General features: G+C 51.6%; 6 protein-coding genes and 1 non-coding gene across 7 annotated transcripts; 4 read left to right on the top strand and 3 right to left on the bottom strand.

Moving 5' to 3' along the window:
• Positions 1-548: 548 nt before the first annotated feature.
• On the top strand, positions 549-2,138 carry BDW74DRAFT_174227 (uncharacterized protein; the record flags this gene model as incomplete). Its single annotated transcript, XM_073727988.1, has 4 exons — positions 549-773; positions 830-970; positions 1,021-1,300; positions 1,354-2,138. 4 exons carry the CDS (start codon positions 549-551, stop codon positions 2,136-2,138), a joined length of 1,431 nt encoding a protein of 476 aa, XP_073587732.1.
• A 390-nt stretch (positions 2,139-2,528) lies between these two features.
• BDW74DRAFT_76258 (putative C6 finger domain protein) lies at positions 2,529-5,652 on the bottom strand. The gene is made up of 6 exons (XM_073733652.1): positions 4,994-5,652; positions 4,804-4,916; positions 4,504-4,748; positions 4,266-4,449; positions 3,624-4,213; positions 2,529-3,572 (listed from the first exon to the last, which is right to left on the bottom strand). Exons 1-6 carry the CDS (start codon positions 5,402-5,404, stop codon positions 2,704-2,706), a joined length of 2,412 nt encoding a protein of 803 aa, XP_073587731.1. The 5' UTR covers positions 5,405-5,652; the 3' UTR covers positions 2,529-2,703.
• An 855-nt stretch (positions 5,653-6,507) lies between these two features.
• On the top strand, positions 6,508-6,579 carry BDW74DRAFT_t50. Its single transcript has one exon. It is a non-coding gene; the product is annotated as a tRNA-Ala (tRNA).
• A 470-nt stretch (positions 6,580-7,049) lies between these two features.
• On the top strand, positions 7,050-8,853 carry BDW74DRAFT_187432 (NAD(P)/FAD-dependent oxidoreductase; the record flags this gene model as incomplete). The annotated part of the gene is made up of 8 exons (XM_073731484.1): positions 7,050-7,174; positions 7,236-7,332; positions 7,394-7,433; positions 7,482-7,871; positions 7,921-8,187; positions 8,222-8,464; positions 8,523-8,711; positions 8,768-8,853. 8 exons carry the CDS (start codon positions 7,050-7,052, stop codon positions 8,851-8,853), a joined length of 1,437 nt encoding a protein of 478 aa, XP_073587730.1.
• A 3,534-nt stretch (positions 8,854-12,387) lies between these two features.
• On the top strand, positions 12,388-14,069 carry BDW74DRAFT_174224 (copper fist DNA-binding domain-containing protein; the record flags this gene model as incomplete). Its single annotated transcript, XM_073727987.1, has 3 exons — positions 12,388-12,463; positions 12,522-12,695; positions 12,751-14,069. 3 exons carry the CDS (start codon positions 12,388-12,390, stop codon positions 14,067-14,069), a joined length of 1,569 nt encoding a protein of 522 aa, XP_073587729.1.
• A 1,421-nt stretch (positions 14,070-15,490) lies between these two features.
• On the bottom strand, positions 15,491-18,293 carry BDW74DRAFT_145768 (putative alanine aminotransferase). The gene is made up of 3 exons (XM_073723229.1): positions 17,608-18,293; positions 16,044-17,296; positions 15,491-15,993 (listed from the first exon to the last, which is right to left on the bottom strand). The coding sequence occupies exons 1-3, from the start codon at positions 17,768-17,770 to the stop codon at positions 15,739-15,741; spliced, it is 1,671 nt and encodes a 556-aa protein (XP_073587728.1). The 5' UTR covers positions 17,771-18,293; the 3' UTR covers positions 15,491-15,738.
• Positions 18,294-18,440: 147 nt separating this feature from the next.
• Positions 18,441-20,421, bottom strand: BDW74DRAFT_76166 (proteasome regulatory particle lid subunit RPN7). Its single transcript, XM_073733650.1, has 3 exons — positions 19,858-20,421; positions 18,971-19,785; positions 18,441-18,921 (listed from the first exon to the last, which is right to left on the bottom strand). Exons 1-3 carry the CDS (start codon positions 20,305-20,307, stop codon positions 18,729-18,731), a joined length of 1,458 nt encoding a protein of 485 aa, XP_073587727.1. The 5' UTR covers positions 20,308-20,421; the 3' UTR covers positions 18,441-18,728.
• Positions 20,422-20,444: the final 23 nt, after the last annotated feature.

Below are 20,444 nucleotides of genomic sequence, written 5' to 3'. Positions count from 1 at the left end.
CGACTCGGGTTGTTGTGGCCGGAGAGGGTAAAACAGACGAGGATTGGTGGAAGACGACGGGCGCAAAATTCCCTGCTCGTTAATGACAGTAATAGCCTGGAGTGCTGTTGCAATTGTATGATTGCGGGCAAGCAGCTTGACCCTGCGATCGATCGGACCTGGCGTCTTCCAGGCAAAAAGTCCGCGCTGCAACGGGCTCGAATCAGCCTCAGGCGCGTCCCGGATTATCTGTCTGCCGGAGTCTGTTTTGTGCCTGAGGCGTTAAGGCATCTACTTTCTACAATAGGCAATCGCTACGAAGTACCTACCTAAGGTTTAGTATCAGAAGTGTTTTCTTAGGCTATGTAAAGATGATGTTCATATGTCTCTGAGGTTGCAGCGCATTGTATATGCAGGCAAATGTAGCGGTTCTCCCTATTGGCCCAGGTCACCTGGCCGGATTTGACCTGGTCATTTCGGGATGCACCTTACAACAAACATCTCATCTTGAGCATTCTTCATCAGCAGTTTTATTTAAGTCATCTCTCCTCTAATGTCTTATCTTCCCAATGTTTCAATCCACTCAGGCTCTGGAAGCCCATCGGCCCACGACGCTCGCTCGTTTCCTGCTCTCCAAGTTCTCCTACACCACCACGTCCATTAACCATAGAGGGCCACTGAACTGGAACCATGTCTTTGGGGATGGCACCGTTGTCGGCATCTTTGAAAAATATGTGGCCCTTTCTTCCGCCAGAGTCCTGTTTAGGGTCGTCCGTAATGACCAAGAGACGCTGGTGAGTGTGGATCTGAGATCTGCTTGAAATATATATCTGCTAAGTTTATGCATCAGGAAGAAGTCGGCATAACCGACCTTGTAAAAGAATTCGAGGGCCAGTTCCGTTCATGGCAAGATGGCTCAAGACATGCAGCATTTGCTGTAGTCGTAAAGCTTCCGTGCCTTGCTGTCAAATATCCTCAAGGGCCCGGATACGTGGGTTCAACCTTGTGCTTCAAGTTGGTTTATTGCTCACAGTATCGCAGGTTCGCCGTTTCCAAGTCAAATTCTCCTCCGATCGAGACTTCTACTCAGCACTGGCTATATTGAGCGAGATCAGCTGTCCCTTTTCGGAGTCGAATGTTAGTTCTACGCGGCCCATGAGCAGAACAACCTCGTCGCTTGCGAACTTAGGGCATATCGGTTCCGGTTTAGGGCCGCAGCATTCCCCCCCTACTACAACCGACATTCCCTCGTTGAATAACAGCATGCGCTTGTCATATAGGCCATTTACGTCGTCTAGCACCATCGCAAACTCCCCTCCAGGTACGCGGTTCAGTTCTATATAGAGGAAAGGGCTCCAGCTAAGCATACAAAAGACACAGATACAATAGTTCCGTCCTCTTCCTTCACTTATACTACACCGGATGATTCAAGTCGCCGAATCAGCAGCAGCGCACTGGGCAGCAATCGAAGGACTCCCTTCGAGCCGACGTTTCCAACAACCGACGTTCAACGCCCGATAACAGACACGAATCCATTCAAGAGACCAAGCACTTCAGCAGCCAACTTCAGCCTAGAGTTAGAAGATATACCACAAGTCATCCAGAGCCGAGAGACAGACAGATGCAATCGCCCAAGCACATCCACGGGTCTCAATGAGCTAGACCTACCCCCAAAGAGAGTGCTACCATTTTCCAATGGAGTCGCCAAAAGAAATCGTCCGAAACCGACACCAACACCAGCAAAGAAAGCCTCCACCAACCAGTGCGCAAGAAGCCCAAAAGCCAACGGCATTTCATCTTCACCTACTAAGTCTACGAGAAAACCACCTGCACCACGAACCACGAAAGGCACGAAGGCGAAAGCGGGACCTAGGAAAACCCAATCCACACCCTCCTCAAAACCGCTGGAAGAGCTCTTCAACAGCCCAAACAAAGGGATTACTATAAATGCAGAAAAAACAACGGCTACTCCCCAAACCCTCTTCGAACAACTTCCCATCGCTACACCGGAGGACCTAGCCAAGTACGCATTAGAGCCCGTGGAAGAGCGAATTGCAGGGCTACAGAGCTGGCTCTGTGCCCACCTTGAAGACCCCAATTTCACCCAGCTCTGCGAGGATATCGAAGGTGTTGCTGAGCGGTTCTATCTGGGAAGGTAGTTCGTTGCGCCTCTGCTGACCATGCAGGGGAATACGGCGTAATAGGTAGGCTATATAATTATTTAGTCATGTCTTCTGTCGTTTATTTCTTAATTGCTTCTCGAAGATAGGGTTATTTGATTTATTATTTGTGGCAGCACATGTTGTTATTGCGACAAGGGACATTGCTCTTCTAAACGTCAGCATTGCTTCTTTGCTGTTACTGATTTGATTCATTTGAGCACCATATGGAAGACAAAAGCCTGATCGATGATTTAGTTGAATGTGAACCAAAATATTCGCACCTCAATTGAAGGGTAGAATAATATCATATAGTAAGTAGTATACTATTGGCTGTAATAGTGACACAGCTCAAATATGCCGGAAGATAATCGTTATAGAAGCTAGAATACACACTTCGGCAGCAAACCGAAGTTGAAGGAAGCAAGAAAAGAGGAGATTTGTTTCTGTTTGATTTCAGTAGCTCCGAAGAAAAGGGAAGGTTCATAGAAATTGGCAAAGAAACAGCGATTGTCCGTGCTCAGCAGCGCTGAAACGAGGGCAAAAGATATCGATAGGCAGAAGCCTACCGAGATCGACGGTAAATCAGACCGGCGAACACATTGAGGTATCCCTCCTTTGTCAGCAAGGTGAAATCAACCACTATGCGGCCCTGCGGCGGCGCAGACGAGCCAAGATTTGGTGAGGCAGCAGTCATGTTATGATTTTCCGTTGAGGGAATGGCGGAGGGAGGGGGCGGCGAGATATTGGCTGCTACTGAGCCCTCCGCACCGACAGCGAGATCCGCCAGGTGCTGGAGGGAGCGCTGCTCATTCGGACCAACAACAGGGGGCGGTGCAGACCCGAGTTTTCCAAGGTTGGGATCATGAAGCTGAGTCTCTTGCGATTTCGTGCGTCTCCATTCAAGGAAGAGGCGGATCTTGGCATCCCAGCTCTCGGTGTGGAAAATGTCGCCGAACTCTGAGGATTGCAATGCGCGTTTTCCGCGGCGATCGAGAATGTCTTCAACCCTGCTCAGAGCGTCCCAACATTCATTCGAGTACTCTGGAAGAACAGATGCCTCCAGGAGCGTCATTGTCGCCAGAGCCAAGCTGTGAATGTCGAAAGGGGTTGCTTGGCGCGACTCCAAAGTCGCCTTGTGTAGTTCATTGATGACCTCTTCAGCGCTGAAGATGATTTCATAAGGACTGTAAACGAAGATGTGGCGCTTGATTAGGAGTCGCGTCGTCCAGTATAGTTGAGTCTGTAAGCTCTCAATGAAGCCGTGTGAAGAGCCATCTTCGGATGCCCCTCGAAAATCGTCAAGAGCAGAGAGACGTTCTAGCGCAGCTGCCAAGTTGGCGGAGATCACGCGCCCAATACCGGTGTTTGACTGGCAAACGTTAGGCTCGGCCGCAGCTAGAGTGATGATTTCACTCAGAAAGCTCGAGTAGGCTATACAAGGTTAGCATTGTCACGAGAAAGTATGTTAGAATATGCACGTACTGGCAATTCCTGCTGCTACAGGTCCAACGACTCTTTCATCCTCCCGACCACCTATCTCATGCGTTCCGAGAACGCTAGTGTCAGCGACACTGACAGCATACCAGCGAGTCAATATCGCCAAAGAAACCCAACTTCGCCTGGCAAGGTTCGCTTCCGAGTCAAGGTCAGGATCCGAGGTTCGATTGGCTTTCAACTGGCCTAAATTCTTTGCCAGATCCGAGCCGAGTTTGGTAGCCGATTGGATCAATGTCTGCTTCGGAATACCATCCTTCAGCACGAAATTGTCAGGTCCGCGGGAATCGCAATCGAGGATCATAAGGAGGATGCTCTGAAGCCATATCAAGTTAACTCCAGTCGATCGTACTAGAGTTGGTTGTCGAGTATAGTATAATAGAAGGTCTTGCGCGTTGTCATATGACGTAACCCTCTCGAAATTGCCGGCCAAGCGATCGAGGTCGATGCGTGTCAAAGTATACAGACTGTAAAGAAAGATCTCCTGTACTTCCCGGCTGCATTGATGGAGGAGCACCAGTAGTCGATCCTTTGTGTTTGGAAGTATCGGAAGGATTGGGTGAACCTTCTCGTAATAACTATATGCAGTCAGTAATCGAGTACCTTCTCGGTATACGAGGGCAAGCTTACGCATTGAGAGCACTTTCGTCTACGTTTAACGGCGTCATATCTTCCTCATCTTTTGGCACATCCGGGATATCCAAGCCAGCAGGAAGGTCGCCATCGTTGCCCGCCCAGAAGAGGTTTCCAGGTTTCGGCGCCGAGCCGGCGACGACCGCAGAATTGAAAGGGTCTGTAGAATTCTCGCCCGCATCTAGCAAAGTTAGTGACATTGGAATTGTGCAAGATGGAAGTATTGAATACTGACCAAATGCATTCTGAGGCCGCGAGTTGAATGGCGGTTGCGTAATGGAGGAACTCGGCAGTCCGTCGAACACAGAATATGTCCTCTTGCGACCAATAGCCCCGGTATCCATTGGCGACGAAAAGTCTTGGTACGCTCGTGGCGACGGCGCTTCGTTCATTGGCTGGTACGGCATGTCGGGGTGAACCATAGCGGGCTGCATCTGGCTCTCAAGGGTATGTAAACGCTCCGCAAGTTCCTTGATGTATCTGTATCCCCGTTTCAGCACGATAATCGTTTCTTCGGGACAACACTTCGTCTTACCCTTTACTCGGGCCACGCTTCATGGGCACACGACTGAATTGACAGACGACACCCAGCCGACGGCAGTTCGAACATGTTTCAACTCCGGATTCGGAGCTCGCATCGCAGCGGACCTGTGTGGAAAAATCATGTTAGATACACGTTCCGTCGCGTCAACAAAGCAAGAAAAACAAATAGTATAAGCACACACCTTTTTGCGCCTGCATTCATCGCACGCTCTGGAAATCTTGGTCCTTTTCCTCCTAGCACTTTGATCCCCATAGCTGAGATCATGATTGGGGTCAACGCCCACCTGCTGGCTCGGCGGGAATGGAAGCATGTGCTGCTGCTGATGTTGATCCGGAGAGGGCGGACGGCCAATGTCGGCGCCCGCGGCGTTCGACGAGCCCAGGACCATCGATTGACCGTGGTGAACGCCATTACTCGAGCCGTCATTGATGCCAGGGCCCGAATTTTCGCGCGAAAGCTCCGCGGACAAGAGCTCGTCGGTGGTTAACTGACGGTTCGTGTAGTACTGCATGGTACCCTGACCCATCTGCGCCGCATTGGGCGACGGATAGGAGGGCGCCGGAGGCATATCGGAGTGCTCGCGGGAATTCATTTAGGCTAGATGCGACAGAAAGACGCGTACGGGATGGTGGTTGATGGTGGAGCGAGGCTCCGGATGATGGAAGGGAGTTGAAGGACGGCGGAGACGCGAGGCCAGCAGGCAAGGTTTTACAGGCTAAAAATTACTTGGGCGGGGGGCATTTTGAAGGGGCTAGCGCCGAGTGCCCTCGGCGATGAGAGTTGAACACAGCAAACATGGCCGCGCGACCTGAAGCAGAAATCCAGAGGAGTTGACTTGGATCTGTCGATGTCTCGGACAGCGATATAGTTCTCTTGGATGATCGCGGAGGCCCGGCTTTTTGTTTCTGCGTCCAGCGGCGGATTAATACTATTTCCTGGCCACCACCTTACCCTCCCGGATCATTATCAGATGTCGGTTCATACATTCTTCGCGCGAGGTTCAGGGATTATTCGTGAGGATTGAAATTATATTGCCGCGATGTGCTGGGCTTTGGCTTCTGGCTCTGTTACGTGAAGCCATCGACGCAATTATACAGTTTCCTGATCGAGACAATCGCAATGTGTTGGAAATGACATGCACGCCACCCTTAGATAACACAACTCTTGGACTTGCTCAGCAGATGGTTTAACTGATAATTGTCAGAAGAGCCTCATCATAAGCAATGAGAAGAACTGAGGTTCGACTGATGGCCAATGATAGACCTCGTCTGAAAAGCGTTTCATCCTTGTCAGCTGAAAGCCCAGTCTGGCAGGGATGCACGGAGTGGTTTCTCAGTAGCACACTTCTCCAAGATGGGAAAAAGCCACAGTCATACGTTTTCTATGTCAAAATCCCCCCAGTCTTGACGTTGCAACAACTGCTTGGTCTTTAGCACTCTGGACAGACCGTCACCTCGCGCGGAATGTGGTGCTTTAACATGCTAGCTGGACTAAGCTTGCTACAGCGTCAAATCGGCGTGTTTGAAAGTACAACCTGGCGGCGAGCTATAGTCAAGCTCTTTGGCCCCTACCAGCACCCAATACGGATACTGTTGTCCGTATCATCGTGAGAAACTGAGGTGCAAGTCAGGATGCTTTTATGCCTGGCATGTGTCTTGGGATATAAAACCAGAAACAACTGACTAAGCATAATAAGGGCGTGTGGTTTAGGGGTATAACGCTCCATTCGCATTGGAGAGGTCCCGGGTTCGATTCCCGGCGTGTCCATTTTTTTTTGGGGGGGGGGGGGGGGGTTCTTACTCTTTTTTATCTTTTTTTTGGAGATGTGTGGAGGTAGTGGCAGCGCAACCACCCACCAGAGCCGATCTACGAATTGTATTATTGCAGCTTGGAAATGGTCGCTCTATTCCATCATTGATAACCACCGCACCAATTCTCTCGGCTTGTTGCTCTTTCTTATATTGGTGGACTGTTTGAGACCTTTTTCGAAGCGGCACAGACGTTTTGCAGCCATGATCCAGCACACTCCAATGACAGTGCTGATAATTGCTCAGAGCCCCTGCCTCACCCCTCTGCTAGTTCTGCTTCCAAGCCCATCTCTGCCTGAGGCGGCGAGTGTTGGGACACTATTATGAGACAAGGCCCCCGCGGAGAGTCATAAATTGAACCGCCGGAAACCTTTCTGTTTAATCTCTTTAACCTTGTCTTTATCGTCGTAACCGCCTCAACGCCTTACCATGTCTATACCTGAAGAGTGCACTGTGCTTGTGGTTGGTGGCGGACCAGCAGGGTCGTATGCTGCGTCTGTACTTGCGCGGGAGGGCATAGACACTGTTTTGCTGGAGGCAGAAGTATTTCCTCGGTATGAACCCGTCCACTGCACGGGTAGGTCCGGTATGAGGCAATCAAATAATTATCAATAGGTACCATATAGGGGAGAGCCTCTTGCCCTCTGTCCGCTACTACCTCGACTTCATCGATCTGTATGATAAGTTCTACAGCCACAGATTTTTACGCAAGGTGATACATACAATTCTCCCCAGTACTTTTCCAATGCAAGCTGATTATGTGACCCATACAGACGGGAGCCACTTTCAAGCTCAACTCTCGAAAGCCAGGATGTATGTGAATCGAATACGCAAGTAGCGGACCGCGCTGATGCTCGTCAGATACGGACTTTCTCGCTGCGAATGGTGCCGGCAACCATAGCTGGAACGTCGTCCAATCCGAAGCTGATGATCTTATCTTCAACCATGCGCGCGAGAGCGGTGCAAAGGTCTTCGACGGTGTGAAGGTAGAGGACATCCAATTTGGCTCGATGGGTGGTTGGCCAGTCTCTGCCACATGGGCACGAAAGGACGGCAGTGCAGCTGGACTAGGCAAACTTCGCTTCGAGTACCTAGTCGATGCTTCCGGACGGGCGGGGTTGGTAAGCACTAAGTATATCAAGAATCGAGTTTATAACCGGGGGTTGAGAAGCGTAGCTATATGGGGCTACTGGACCGGGGCCAAATCGTACGGACCTGGAGTCGGAGATCCATTCGCTGAGGCACTCGAGGGTACGCTGAACCGCAAGAATTCGAGATCGACCTCATCTGACGAGCATAGATGGAAGCGGCTGGGTCTGGTATTTCCCCCTGCACGACGGAACATGGTCTCTGGGGATTGCTATGAAGCAAGACCGGGTGGGACCCAAGAAAAAGGCATGCGAGTCCACCTCGACGCTAGAGTTCTACCTCAAAACGCTCGATGAGACACCAATCATTGCGAGACTTCTCCACGATGGGCGGCTGCAATCGGACAAACTGCGGACAGCATCGGACTGGTCCTGCAGTGCATCCATACGCCTTCCCCTATCTGCGCATCGCTGGCGACGTGGGGTGCTTCATCGACCCTCTCTTCTCATCAGACGTTCACCTTGCCATGAACAGCGGACTTTCTGCGGCGCTGAAAATCTGCGCATCGCTCCGAGGCCATTGTACAGAAGAAGGTGCGGTCGAATGGCACAATCAGAAAGTCGCCGAGGGGTACACGCGATTCCTTATGATTGTCAAGTGCTCACTGGATCAAGTTCATGGACGCGATGAACACATACTGAACGAAATCGAGGAGCCGGAACGATTTGATATTGCCTTTGAGTATTTCAAGCCAAGTATGCACATTCTCAACCACTTCCCCCGCTGCACCAGCTAGTGGCACAGATCTGACAGAGCGCAATGGCAAAACAATCATCCAAAGAACCGTAGACTCCGGCGGCAAGTTGAGTAGAGCAGACGTCGTCAAATCCGTTGATTTCTGCGTCCGAGTACTCAGGAAGGCTGAGGGGGAATATTGGGCAGACTCACGCGGACACGCAGGCTCAGGCTTTCATTTGGATAAGCATGGAGCACAGACCAATGGTGATGATATCATGATGAAGGTTGCGCGCCTTAATCGAGTGTGTCGTTCAGCGAAGACTTTACGGCGAACGTAATCAGTGGGATGGCGCCTAACATGCGCCGTGGAGAGCTGGGACTTGTTCCAGTTGCTGTTCGTAGTTAAATGAATCCTCCGGTCACAGCTGATGGTAAGGGGATAGATTAGAGCTTTACTGAAGAAGTGGCTGATTCAGTAGCAACCACAGTGAAATCAAAAGGGTTGTACAGCTTGCAGTGAGCTGCGGTACTTGTAAAATCGTGGCGAAACAATCTCGGGCAAGCTAAGGGTTTGAGAAACGATGGAAGTATAGCTAGGCGAAGACCGCAAAACGCCACTGGTGAATATGCCAACCCTTGTTCTGGTGTAACTCGCTTTCACCGAGCACTCCGGAGCAGCTTGACGAGTCTAGCGACTTAGAGCGAGAAGGATAACCATTCTCAGAAAGAAGGCAGGTGTGATCTTACTGCAGACTAGTCCGAGTGAGAATTACCGTCGGCGATAGAAGTCGGATGGTTTAGGCTGCTCGGGAATTTTGGAAACGCCGATACGCAAAACGATCTAGATTTGTAGAATGTCGGCGATGGCGAGGAATAGGAAAATGCAGTTGTTGTCAGCATTCAAAAAGCGGACATATTCCGTGGGCTAGGAATAGGATACACCGGTGTGTCCGCTGTTGACTGAAACACCGCTAGCTTGCTTCACCGATGGACCAATTCAATACCAGGCGTTCAATAATGACCTTCACTGCTTGAAAGGTCAACTGGTTGCGAAGAGACAATTTCTTGCAAGTATAGAATGCAGCCCACCTAGCTTGACCGTCGGATATTATCATCGGCGGTCGGAATACCATGGTCAAGGAAACAAGAGCATCGAAATCGAGGGTTAGCCGCATGGCGTCCCTCGAAGCGGAATACTCTGAGATCCTGGGGGAGGCTATTGAGACCTGCGACGAAGATCCCCTGGAAGAGAGAACTTGCCTGCAGTAGTAGTAGAGACTTGGGTCTTGGTGTATTAATTCTAATGATAGTGATACGCCAGTCGCCGTATCACTGTATGAACTTAAGAAACCAACCACATTACGCTTTGTTTTTTGATACCGAAGATTCTGATTTCGACTTCCGTAGAACCCTGTCGTAGATCGATACTCCGGAGTAGAGGCTGAAATACGCTGTCGCTCCCGGCACTGGCCAGTTGAGTGTCTGTCCGCGAGCTGAACCGCACAAGACTAGACCTAGATGTAGTTCGCATGATTAAAATCCCCCGAGCAAACCCGACATGTGTCTTAGGAAAGCTAGGATTGGTGGGAGTTCAGTCTGCCCCATGACCGACCGTGAGAGTCGAAGCGCTGCAGACGCACCGATACAGTAGCTGTGACGCCATCCTGCAGGCCCAGTGCTCCGTTTCCTTACCGCCGAAGACGATGATTAAATTCCAGGGCCGACAGATGAACGAGGATCTAGAAGTCTTGCTTTCTTCCAAGTGTGAGAGACAATGGTGTTGATGAATTGGACGAGATCATGATCTTCTCTATGGTAGAGAAAAGTAATTCAAGAACTCATCACTCGACCGTTGCTTTGATCTGTGCGCGGGATGGTATCATCGAGCAGGACCCCCATTCACTAGTAACTTCCGTAATAGAACGCCGCACTAGTCACGTGCAAGTACTACTTAGAAACGGCGTTTTATTTTCTGCACAGTCAAGGGATGCCACAGCAAATGCGAGCTGAGGCAAAGACGTGCCCTGGCCAGCCGCACATTTGGTGTCACACCCACGACTCGTCAGCAAACGAATGAGTGGCCGAGAATGCAGGATCGGTCTGCATGGAAGATCGAAAGGGCATTCTAGAAGGATTGTCGGTAGGGATGTGGCAAGTTAGGGACCGTGAAGTATGACCGACGAGCGGACGGTAGACTCGGTAGTGGACGAAGGCCCAAATGACGGGTCGTGGGCAAATCTTGAGGTCTTCCATACCGAACAAGACGAAATCGAATTTCTCGATAAATGTCGCTGTCCTATATCAGACAACGTTGCGGTAGCCGGCCCGGTTTGCCCCAGAGTCAGACCCATCAACCAGACTTCAACGGTCCGACCCAGCCTTTTTACGGAGACAGAGAGAAGCGTCGCCACTTGTGAGCCCTTGTCTGGGTCGTGAGCCCTAAGGCTAAGGCACAAGGAACAGCGAACCACGAACCGGTTGCTCGAAACATAGGTGGAAAATCGGCGATTCCTGCCAGTGCCCAGAAAAGCTCATGCGCGCGTCGGTAGATTTGCCCAAGGAATCATGGTCTGAGTCTTACAGCGTTTCCCTGCGCCCTTGGTATTGGATCGGTATGGTACCTAACGTGGCTATGGCTCAAGACCTTCACAGTAGCGCCGATCCAGGGGCTCCGAATGCAACCGATCGTAGCGAGGGGCACTAGAAGGCTAGGAGCTAGACAAAGCTGCAACAAAAGAGGACGTCAGGACGCACAGGAAGCCGGAGATGGACAGAGTCTTACGTACCTTGAATGATCTGTGGGTTTGGTATAGAGCAGCACGAGGTCCCATAATTTCGATGAGCAGCTTGGATGTGGAGCAGGGATGAAATATGGATCAGCAGCAGGCTGTCCTTACATGTTCTGACAGAGAATGACGCTCTGAATGACGAGAGCTGCTGCTGAGAGGAAGACAAGATTTTGGTGAAGGAGAGATGTATCGTGAGTTCCCTTGCGGAGGATAAGGGAGAAAGCGGGGCCTTCGGGGCCTCAGTGACTCTCCAGCCCTGTTTCCCTTGTTTGATGATTTATTATCATTGTTCATCTCTATTCAACAATAACACAACAATCGCCATTCAGATGAGGCTGTCAAATACGGTCAATACCTGTCTCATACAGCCCTCCGGCCACGCACAGGCGCCAGCAACGCCACTCCACTCGGGCTAGCAGTGCGACTACTTCTGCGCTGCCTCGCCCGCTCTCCATCCTCCCTCCTCCTCCTCTCCTCTTTCTCATGGTTTCGTTCGCGTTCCTGCGTCGATATCGAGCGATTTCTCCCTCTATCTTGGCCGCCACAGCCGGTACTTGGTGTCCTGTCTCACGGCCGGCGCCAAACGGTGCGTAGGCTTTGGCCCTTTTCCTGCAATTGATCTCTTTTTCTTTCTGCTTGCCTTTGCTGTAGCCTTCTTGGCTTTTTTCGTTCTCCCCCAGACCGACTGTCCCTCCCGTTCCTAGTACCTGGGATCGACTGCGCTCGCGCTCCTACGCAATTGACCCCCGCATCAACGCTCGAGTACGTCGCTCGGAACACCAGTCGCGATCTGGCCCCTTTACAGGTTAAACGGCGTTTCTGTGATCTGGCTGGTGCATTGGGATATTCGTTGAAGATACCCTGCTTTCTTGGAGTTCCTCTTTGATTCCTAGACGGACCGCAACACTTATACCCTCGATCCTTGCCTTGAAGGCCTTTTCTATATCCATTTCGAAGTACTCCCCCGCTGGGATTGCTGCTGTCGCACAAAAAACACGATATCAATAAGATTATACGGAAAACTCAACCCAGAGCGACGGTGTGACTGTGACCTCATACCTCCTCTCTCCAAACATTAGATTCCCCCCAAATCTCGCTTTTATCTCTACCGTCGCGAATCGTCGCATGTGCCAATCCCAGTAACCGCGGCGATGCTTATTGATGGCGAGAAGTGGGCTTGTGAAGCTTGCGTCCGGGGTCACCGTGTTAGCAGCTGTCATCACAATGGTATGTCGTCGCTTGATAGCCAGGAAATCCGACCGTCGCAACTGACTCGGTGTTTTAGACCGCCCCTTGACCCATATCAACAAAAAAGGCCGTCCAGTCTCTCAATGTCCTCACTGTCGCGGCCTACGCAAGTCACGGACAACCCACACAAAGTGCGAGTGTGGTGACAAGAAGAAAAACAGCCACAAGAATGATCTAGATCCCCATTCTGCTGAGAAGCGGGATCTGAAGCGTGAGCATGATAGTTACGGCACCCTGGTTCCTTGTTTCTGATATGAATATTACAGAGGACTCTCGTCCAAAATGTGGCTGCATTCATGGACAGCGCTGTACCTGTGCGCTTAAAAAGGAACCCCATCTGGATACCGTACCGGAGACTGGTGTGCCATCACCTGCTGCTCCTCCGACGGAACAACCTAGGAAACCTCAATTGACATCGACCAAGTCGGAAAGCACACTCACCGTCTTCCGCGATGGTCACCATAAGCCCGCTCATAAACACAATGACATGGCTCACAAGTGCGGTCTGCCTTACACGATCCCGCGGTCTCACACTATTCATTCGACGCCTGAAACTGCCCGTCGGTCCGTGGATCATTTGCCCTTGGCTCAACCTACGTTCATGGGCGAATCGATTGCGACGCAGAACCCAGAACAACCGCGCAATAGTATCTATGGGTTTCACCGACGGGTCAAATCCGAGCATGGATCTCCAGAAAATGTCCCCGTGGTTCCCCCCGGAGATGTCTCGACATCTGTCCCCCCACTCGATCTCTCGTCGCTATTTCCTCATTCTCAACCAATGGAGGATCTCAACCTTGCTGGCGTTCCTGTCTCAATTCCCATGACCATGCCGAAAACACTAGACTCAATCGAAACAAGTGGGATCCCTTTCTCGTTGCCGTTTTCCACATTTCCAACGACAAATACTTCCCCGGTTAGCGGCCTGCAGTTCCAAGATCCATACCAGGAGCCCTTTTATACCGCCCCCGAAAATGACCTAGCGTTCTGCTCTACGTTCAATGCCCCGCCAGTTGATTGGTCAAGCGTCCCATTGTCTTCGGCGATGCCAACTACAAGCACGCAACCTCCATCATACGCTAGCTTCGACTACGGCTCTATGGGCCCGGGAATGCCAGCACCGTCATCGTCAGGTGATATTTCCGAATTGGAAGAATTTGCACCCCTTCCCCACCTAGGAGGATCCGGCAACGACCCGCATGATCTCAACAGTGTGAGCGAAGGTTCGGATATTGATCATTACCGGATCAGCTCTGCCTCGTCGTTCATCGGCCTCCCCCAGGCGCAGATGCTGGCGTCTAGCAACTTGGAACAAATGACGGTTGACGAGTTCCTCCAATCCGCCAACGAATCAACCGCTATGTTGGAGCAACAATTTAACATGGGCATGCAACCTAAGGCCCTTTCCCAAGGCGTATATGCTATGCCGGATCCGCAAACATTCGACAAATCTATGATGAATCCGGACACCGCTCTACCCATGTCAACTGCAGCAGCAGAGCCGCTCTGGCCTACCACGCTGTTTGATCCCAATGCTACGCCCTTAGACGAGAACAATTTCTTTCCACCGCCATGGGTACAATGAGGACAGCACGCACTCTGGTAAATCACTTTCCTAGAGGCTGCGGTTTATTTGTGCACCTTACCACCACCTCCACACCGTCTGTGACATAATCAGTCTTCATGACCCTGATGAGAGATGATGATAGATGCCTGATTTTTGCCTTTTGTTCTTTAGCCCAATCCGAGTGACATCATACTACAGTATAAGATCAATTTACAAACTGACGTTCATTTATATTATCTTTTTGGTTGTTGTTTATCGACCCTTGTATTTCCCGTCTTAACAGTTTATGCTGGGAGCCGTCCCGTGAAGTGCTGCGTTGTACATAGATTTCTTAAGATGTCATCGTATAGATTCCTTTTTCTGACCTCTATGGGATCCCATTGAGTAGAAGCTGCATTTGATTTCCCACAGAATGACAACATCTGATCCGTGTCTAGCGGTGTGACAGCACAAAAATGCAGCGGTGAACATGCTACGCTGTACGTGACTCGAAGTCCATCCTGCAAGACCTGCTTAGCCAAGTAAACGACCAGGGCCCATATGGATGACAGTATGACTCGAGGCATCAATTCCTGAGGTATCAAGTCAAACAGCAAACCAAGAGCCCCTGATTAATATTACACGCTGTACAGTCTAGTAATTTATTCTTGAAGTGTGATGGATCACCGATCACCCCCTCTCGCCGATCCACGCAAGGGATGAACGACAAGCTTCGCCCGGCCCAAGGCTTGTCTTGACTTGGCATGCCCCCGTTTCTTTTTTCACCCCTGCAAGCACTCAAATTTGGGATTGGAGTTGCTTATTGGGAGAGAGCAAGGGGGCTGGGATTACGCAATACGCGTCGGCGCATATTCAGGAGCAGGACTGTGTGCCGGTCTTCCGGGTTATCTAATCGCTGGCTTGGGTGATGGGACGGAGAACTACTCCATACAGTTCAGGGATCGAAGGGGTACACTCGACAAGTTGTTAATGCGTCATGAGAAGAAGCCCGTCATACTCTTGATGCTTTCTGATGGATTTTACTCAGTAGAAGCACGGGGCAGTGTGTGCTCAGCTTAACGAACGGTTCAACCATCACCTGCTCATAAATTAGGTCCGTACCGGTAGATCATCTTGTGGCGAATGCTGCGCCACCGTTACACTTTGGGACGAACTATTTGCTACAGGGCATATGGACTTCTGTGGAAATTACGAGTCTAGAACTGGACCACCTACTGGAAGCGGACGATCTACCAGTCAACGTCATTTGGATTCACGACGGGTGGCATAACAGTCGATAGGTCCACTCCGTAGCGGAGCACAGAGTACGGAGAATAAACGTAGCTTGAGCTTGAGGGTGTCGGCACATTACGGCACATTATACCGCTGGGCCATAAAAACCAATTGGCTTTAAGCCGGTCCTTATACACCAGCAGAGGGCTGGGATATCCTTCCCTTAATATATAGTGGAGTCTCTAGATGCGTCTACCGGTCACCCAGGGTGTCATGGGGAGTAAAAGATTAAAAGTGATAAGTATCAGATAATGATCTCTGAGATTCCTGTGAACTGGGGTATATACATGGAGAAGAGATGCAGTATATCCAGACAATATCCAGACAATGCGTCCAAGCTTCCAACCGTTTGCGGCAATCGATTGCCGCTCTATATGGTAGTCATCATGATGAGAATGGTGTCACGCGTACACCTCTATTTGTACTTCGCCATAAACTCGGAGTGGAATTTGACGATACGCTCCACCCAGTCCGTGCCTGGCGCGAGGAAGGTGGTACGGAAGTGAAGCGTGTTCTCCTTCTGACCGAAGCCGGAGCCAGGGACGACACAAACTCCAGTGGCGTCGAGGAGAGCGAGGCAGTAGAATTCGTCTGCGGCGCGGTTCTCCGCGGCAGCGGCTTCGATAGCCTTGGGAGGAAGTGTGATAGTGGGGAAGAGGTACATAGCACCCTGGTAAAGTCAGTCATCCGATTTGATCGTTCCGGGGGGAAATTACGTACCTGAGGCTCTTGGCACTCGACACCCTCCATCTTCTGGAAGGCCTCATACAGGGCAAAGGCGCGCTGGCGCAGTCCTTCCCGGATGCCGTTGTACTCCTTCTGGTACAGCTCATGGCTGGGCTCGCCCGCCTTGGGAGGGTTGACCATCAGTTCAACCAGACACTGTCCAATAACGGGAGGGCAGAGCATGATACTGATGAACTTGTAGACCTGGGCGGCAACTAGGGGGTCGAAGCCGACCAACTCGAAGTAACCGCCACGGTGGCCGCACTCACCGACCATACCCTTGGAAATACTGTGGAGGGAGACAAGCTCGACATTGTCGTACTTGCCAGAGACCTCCTGCTGCAGCTCCCGGAGCCTCTTCTTGAAGGATGTAAATTCCCCAATGAACACGTTTGTCTGGTATACCTCATCCGCAATAACCACGAGCTTCTCCTCCGCAGCGACGTCAAGGACGCTCTTGATATCAGCCGGGCTCAAGGAAGCACCCGTTGGGTTGCCAGGGTTGATGACAACGATGGCGCGGACGTCGGTGCCTGCAGCCTTGGCCTGCTCCAACGACTTTTTGATTGTGTCGACGTCCGTACCCCAAGCCTTCTGCTCTTCCAGGTGGTAAGGAACACACTGCGCATCCAGAAGAGATAGAGTGGCGGTGTACAGAGGGTACTGAGGGATTGGGACGAGGACACCGGCATTTGGGCCGTTGCAGATGACGTTCAGAAGGGTGCTCACACCGGATGAAGCACCACCAGTGAGGTAAAGTGACTGAGGGTCGGCAGGGAATCCATCACGCTCTTCGATGAACTTGGCCACGCTCTCGCGAATCAGAGGGGCACCCTGGCTGTGACTGTATGCGCCGACGCTCTGGACCTCCGCGAGAAGCTTCTCTGCCCGCTCGATAACATCATCCTGGTAACCGAAAGACGTGCGAAGGACATCCTTGTTGCTCAGCAGTTGAGGGTTCTCGAGTAGACTGAGAACCTGACGGAAAAAGGTGATAGGCTTTTGGTCGAGCTGCTGAGGGTTACCGATGTTGGCGAAGATGACGCTGTCGAACGGCAATGACTTGTCTCCCTGGGCCAACCTCACACGGTATTCCTCGGCCTTGACGGCGAGCTCTCCACGGACGGCATACTTGGCGGCCTTGACGTTCGAGTTGATGTTGTCCAGGCTGAGGCAACGGACAGCCGCAGTTGACAGGGCACGCTGCGAGGCATCGGGAACTGTCGTTCGGGTCGTCATCGTGTGTTCTATGTCAATTGAGTAGGTGTCAGTGTACTGAGTAGTGGAGGCTTGTGCGATATAAAGCTCAGGTCGGGCCACGCAGCCGGGCGGGTGGTCCCATTTGTAGACCGGAAGGATGGTGACTCAAAGCGGCTGAAACAGATTGCTTTTGGATTATAAAATCACTCATCAAGAATGTCACGAGGTGTGGACTCTGCCCAGACCGACTGGGACCGATCTGGCAGTATTGGAGATGGAGATTGGAGATGGTTTGGAGCCATCAGGAAGGCGGACTCGCAGGGCTCCTCGGGATCCCCCGAGCAATGAGCACACTTACCCGACAACACACTCGGTCTTCCCGCGGTTAACGCTGTCCAAGAGAACGAGCGAACCTGGGAGATCTGGCTCTGTCCCCGCGCGAACCGAGCATTATTCGGCCGGAAAGTGACTGCCCGCCGCAGCGGTGTCCGCACATGGCTTGCGATCCCTTGCCAGGTCATTCTGTCAGTGTCGACTTTTCCGCGCGTAAAGTATCAGCCAATGGTGAACTCGGGCCTTCTCCGCCGTGGGGGCAAACGCGGGGATTCAGAGGGCAATCGGCTGGGCGAACAGGAATTCCGACAACTGAGCGCTGTCGTGTTGGCGATCCAAGTCGAGAAGGGCAGCAAATGACAGTGGAAATTGCACGCGAATTTTGGAGGCAGAGTGTGAGGGGCCCCGATGATCGGCGCTGACTCAGCGGTCCCTGACCCAGACTACAGTATACAGGAAAGTACATATGTACGAAGCATCCATCTGTTCCTGATGCATGAGAGCAGATTGGGGTGAGACGTGGTGTAACCGATAAAAATCCAGGAAGATGCATAGTTTCCTAGGTATAGCCTAGCCAAGCCAGATGGGTTGCATCATTCTTGCCTTCCCCGGTGTACCAGACCAACCCCACGGCGAGGCCCGGCTCTCCCCGAACATCGGCTTGTCGTCCGGTGGTAGGGTTGGGTCGCTCTTCCTGCTGCACGAAGATCATTTGTGAAGTCTGGTTGTAATAGAGATATTGATATCATATCTTATCAGCCCTTGCTTCACCGAAGTATGAGTATGTCATGCCGAACGGTCCGTAGGCAAAAGCAATGGTCTAGGGGGTTGTTCTACAATTCTACGATACTGGGCATATGAAACCACTGCTAGCACCATCGGCCCACGTTCCCACCTTTCGTCGGGCACTGACACTATCTACTTTAGACCAGAAGATCCACCGACGGTTTTGTGTCCGTCTATGGCAACGGTTTGTATGACATTATGATACATCAGGTTCCGCGCTCCATTGCTTTACTTAATCTCAGATGTTGGTGTTCATGAAACAGATCTCCCGGCTCAGAATCCCATCACAGAGCAGGCGACGCCGTGATGCAACAAGCGTAGTATTCCTCTTCCCCTTCCATCAATCATGGGCCTATGTATCTAGCCTCGCTCGCTTCCGCGCAGACGCACTGCCTGACCGTACTTCTGCAGCTTTGTGATCAAAGCATCTCCGTGTTTCACCACATCAGCATACTGCTTGTTCTTGTCGTCCGGCCTGTTCGTCTCAATAATTCCATTGACACGGTCGATGGTGCACGCGATGCTGTTGTTTGAAATAAACCTAGCAAGATCCCTGGGACCGTTAGTTGGGTTGCTCGTGGCATATCCGGTTGCCGACGTACCGATCCAGAAAGTCCACCGTAACACCAAAATCACTCGCCATGCTGTTCAATCCCACCACGCGGTAACTCTGAAGGAGCTGTTGGTAGGCCCTGAGCCTCATTTCGCGCACGAACCAAGCCCGGTGTTCATATAGGTATCGGTCTTGGGTCAGGAAGTTGTCCTCCACGGCGGCGAGGGCTAGGAAGAATGTCCGGTAGTTGCCGTTGTACAAACTGCTAACCAAGTTGGAAAGGGGTGTGAAGTCAATAGGGTTTTCTGCCTCCGCCTGAATGCCTGCATTGCCACCGAAAGCAGTCAGGTTAACGGCCGTGGTTGCGCCCGTTGAGGATGAAGCATCCTTCATCTCCTCGTCTTGAGCCCCAGGTCCGGATGAGATTTCGCCGGTTAGTGCTGCAAGGCGATCCTCGCCAGATCCAAGGATGGCCTTGATCTCGGGCGCATCCACCACCTTGGCTTTGAAGTCAACTCGCTTGAGGGATAAAGAGCCCGCAAGTACTGCGTAGATGACAAGAGCGGAGTAGCTGCAAAGCTCATAGCTGGTAAATGTGGACAGGCTGTCAAGGAGTAGAGGAGCAGCAGTGCTGTAGGACCGGACGGTGAGTAGGTGTAATCCCTTGTATGCCTTCAACCGGTTTCTTCTATCCCAGTCACCACCGCTTTCAATCAATTCTTCCGCGCGCTCGATGTTTTTCTTGACATATAGAGTATCACCGAAGAAAAGTCCAATTCGAATCATCGCAAGTACTAGGTCGATCTTGGATCCAAGGAATGTCGTCTTCTCTAGAAGGGTTTCGTGGGACTCGATCGCTTTGTCCTGCCGGATAAGAGAGAATCAGTAAACAAGCATGCCACAAAATCCGCAGGCTTTGGTGTTTCAAGTGCGCACCTTATCTCCTACCCGCGCCCAAAACTCAGCACGTTTTCCTCGCGCGGCTTGCACCTCGGTCTCTCCAGCAGCTTCCTCCGCCTCATCCTCTTCCTTCTGAAAGTCCGCCAGCTCCTTGCGGTTATCCTCAACAAGTGACTGATACAACGCCTCATCCCAGGCAAAATCTATCTTTTGTGACGACCTTCGCGATGCGAGGGTGCTGAGCGGCTTGACGGCACTGGATGATCGTGGCTGGGGAGCACCCTCGCTCGAGTGGTTTAGGATGCCGTCGACGGGGTGGGCCAGATGTCGGTAGAACGGGGCCATCTTCCTCTCAGTTATCGCTTCTTGCAGCTTCTTCTGGGACAATTGCCGCTGCGGTTGAGGACATGCCGGATTGGAGAGGTTGAAGACATGTTGGGCGAGAGAAAGGTCGGGGTACTTGATGTACTGAGGATCGGACCCCATGTTGACGGTGAAGAATCAAAAGTCCCAATATAACAAGCCAGTTAACAATTCAGTAATCGCTAAGGAGATGAGGGCAACAGGAATTCAGAATAGGGTCAGGGAGCTGCACGGGTGTGATGATGTTGAGGCAGATCACG

Source organism: Aspergillus multicolor, assembly GCF_047715735.1.
Source record: "Aspergillus multicolor strain CBS 133.54 unplaced genomic scaffold BDW74scaffold_3, whole genome shotgun sequence".
NCBI lineage: Eukaryota > Fungi > Ascomycota > Eurotiomycetes > Eurotiales > Aspergillaceae > Aspergillus > Aspergillus multicolor.
Note: the sequence above shows the minus strand (reverse complement) of the source record. Positions and strands in the feature narration are given on the sequence as shown.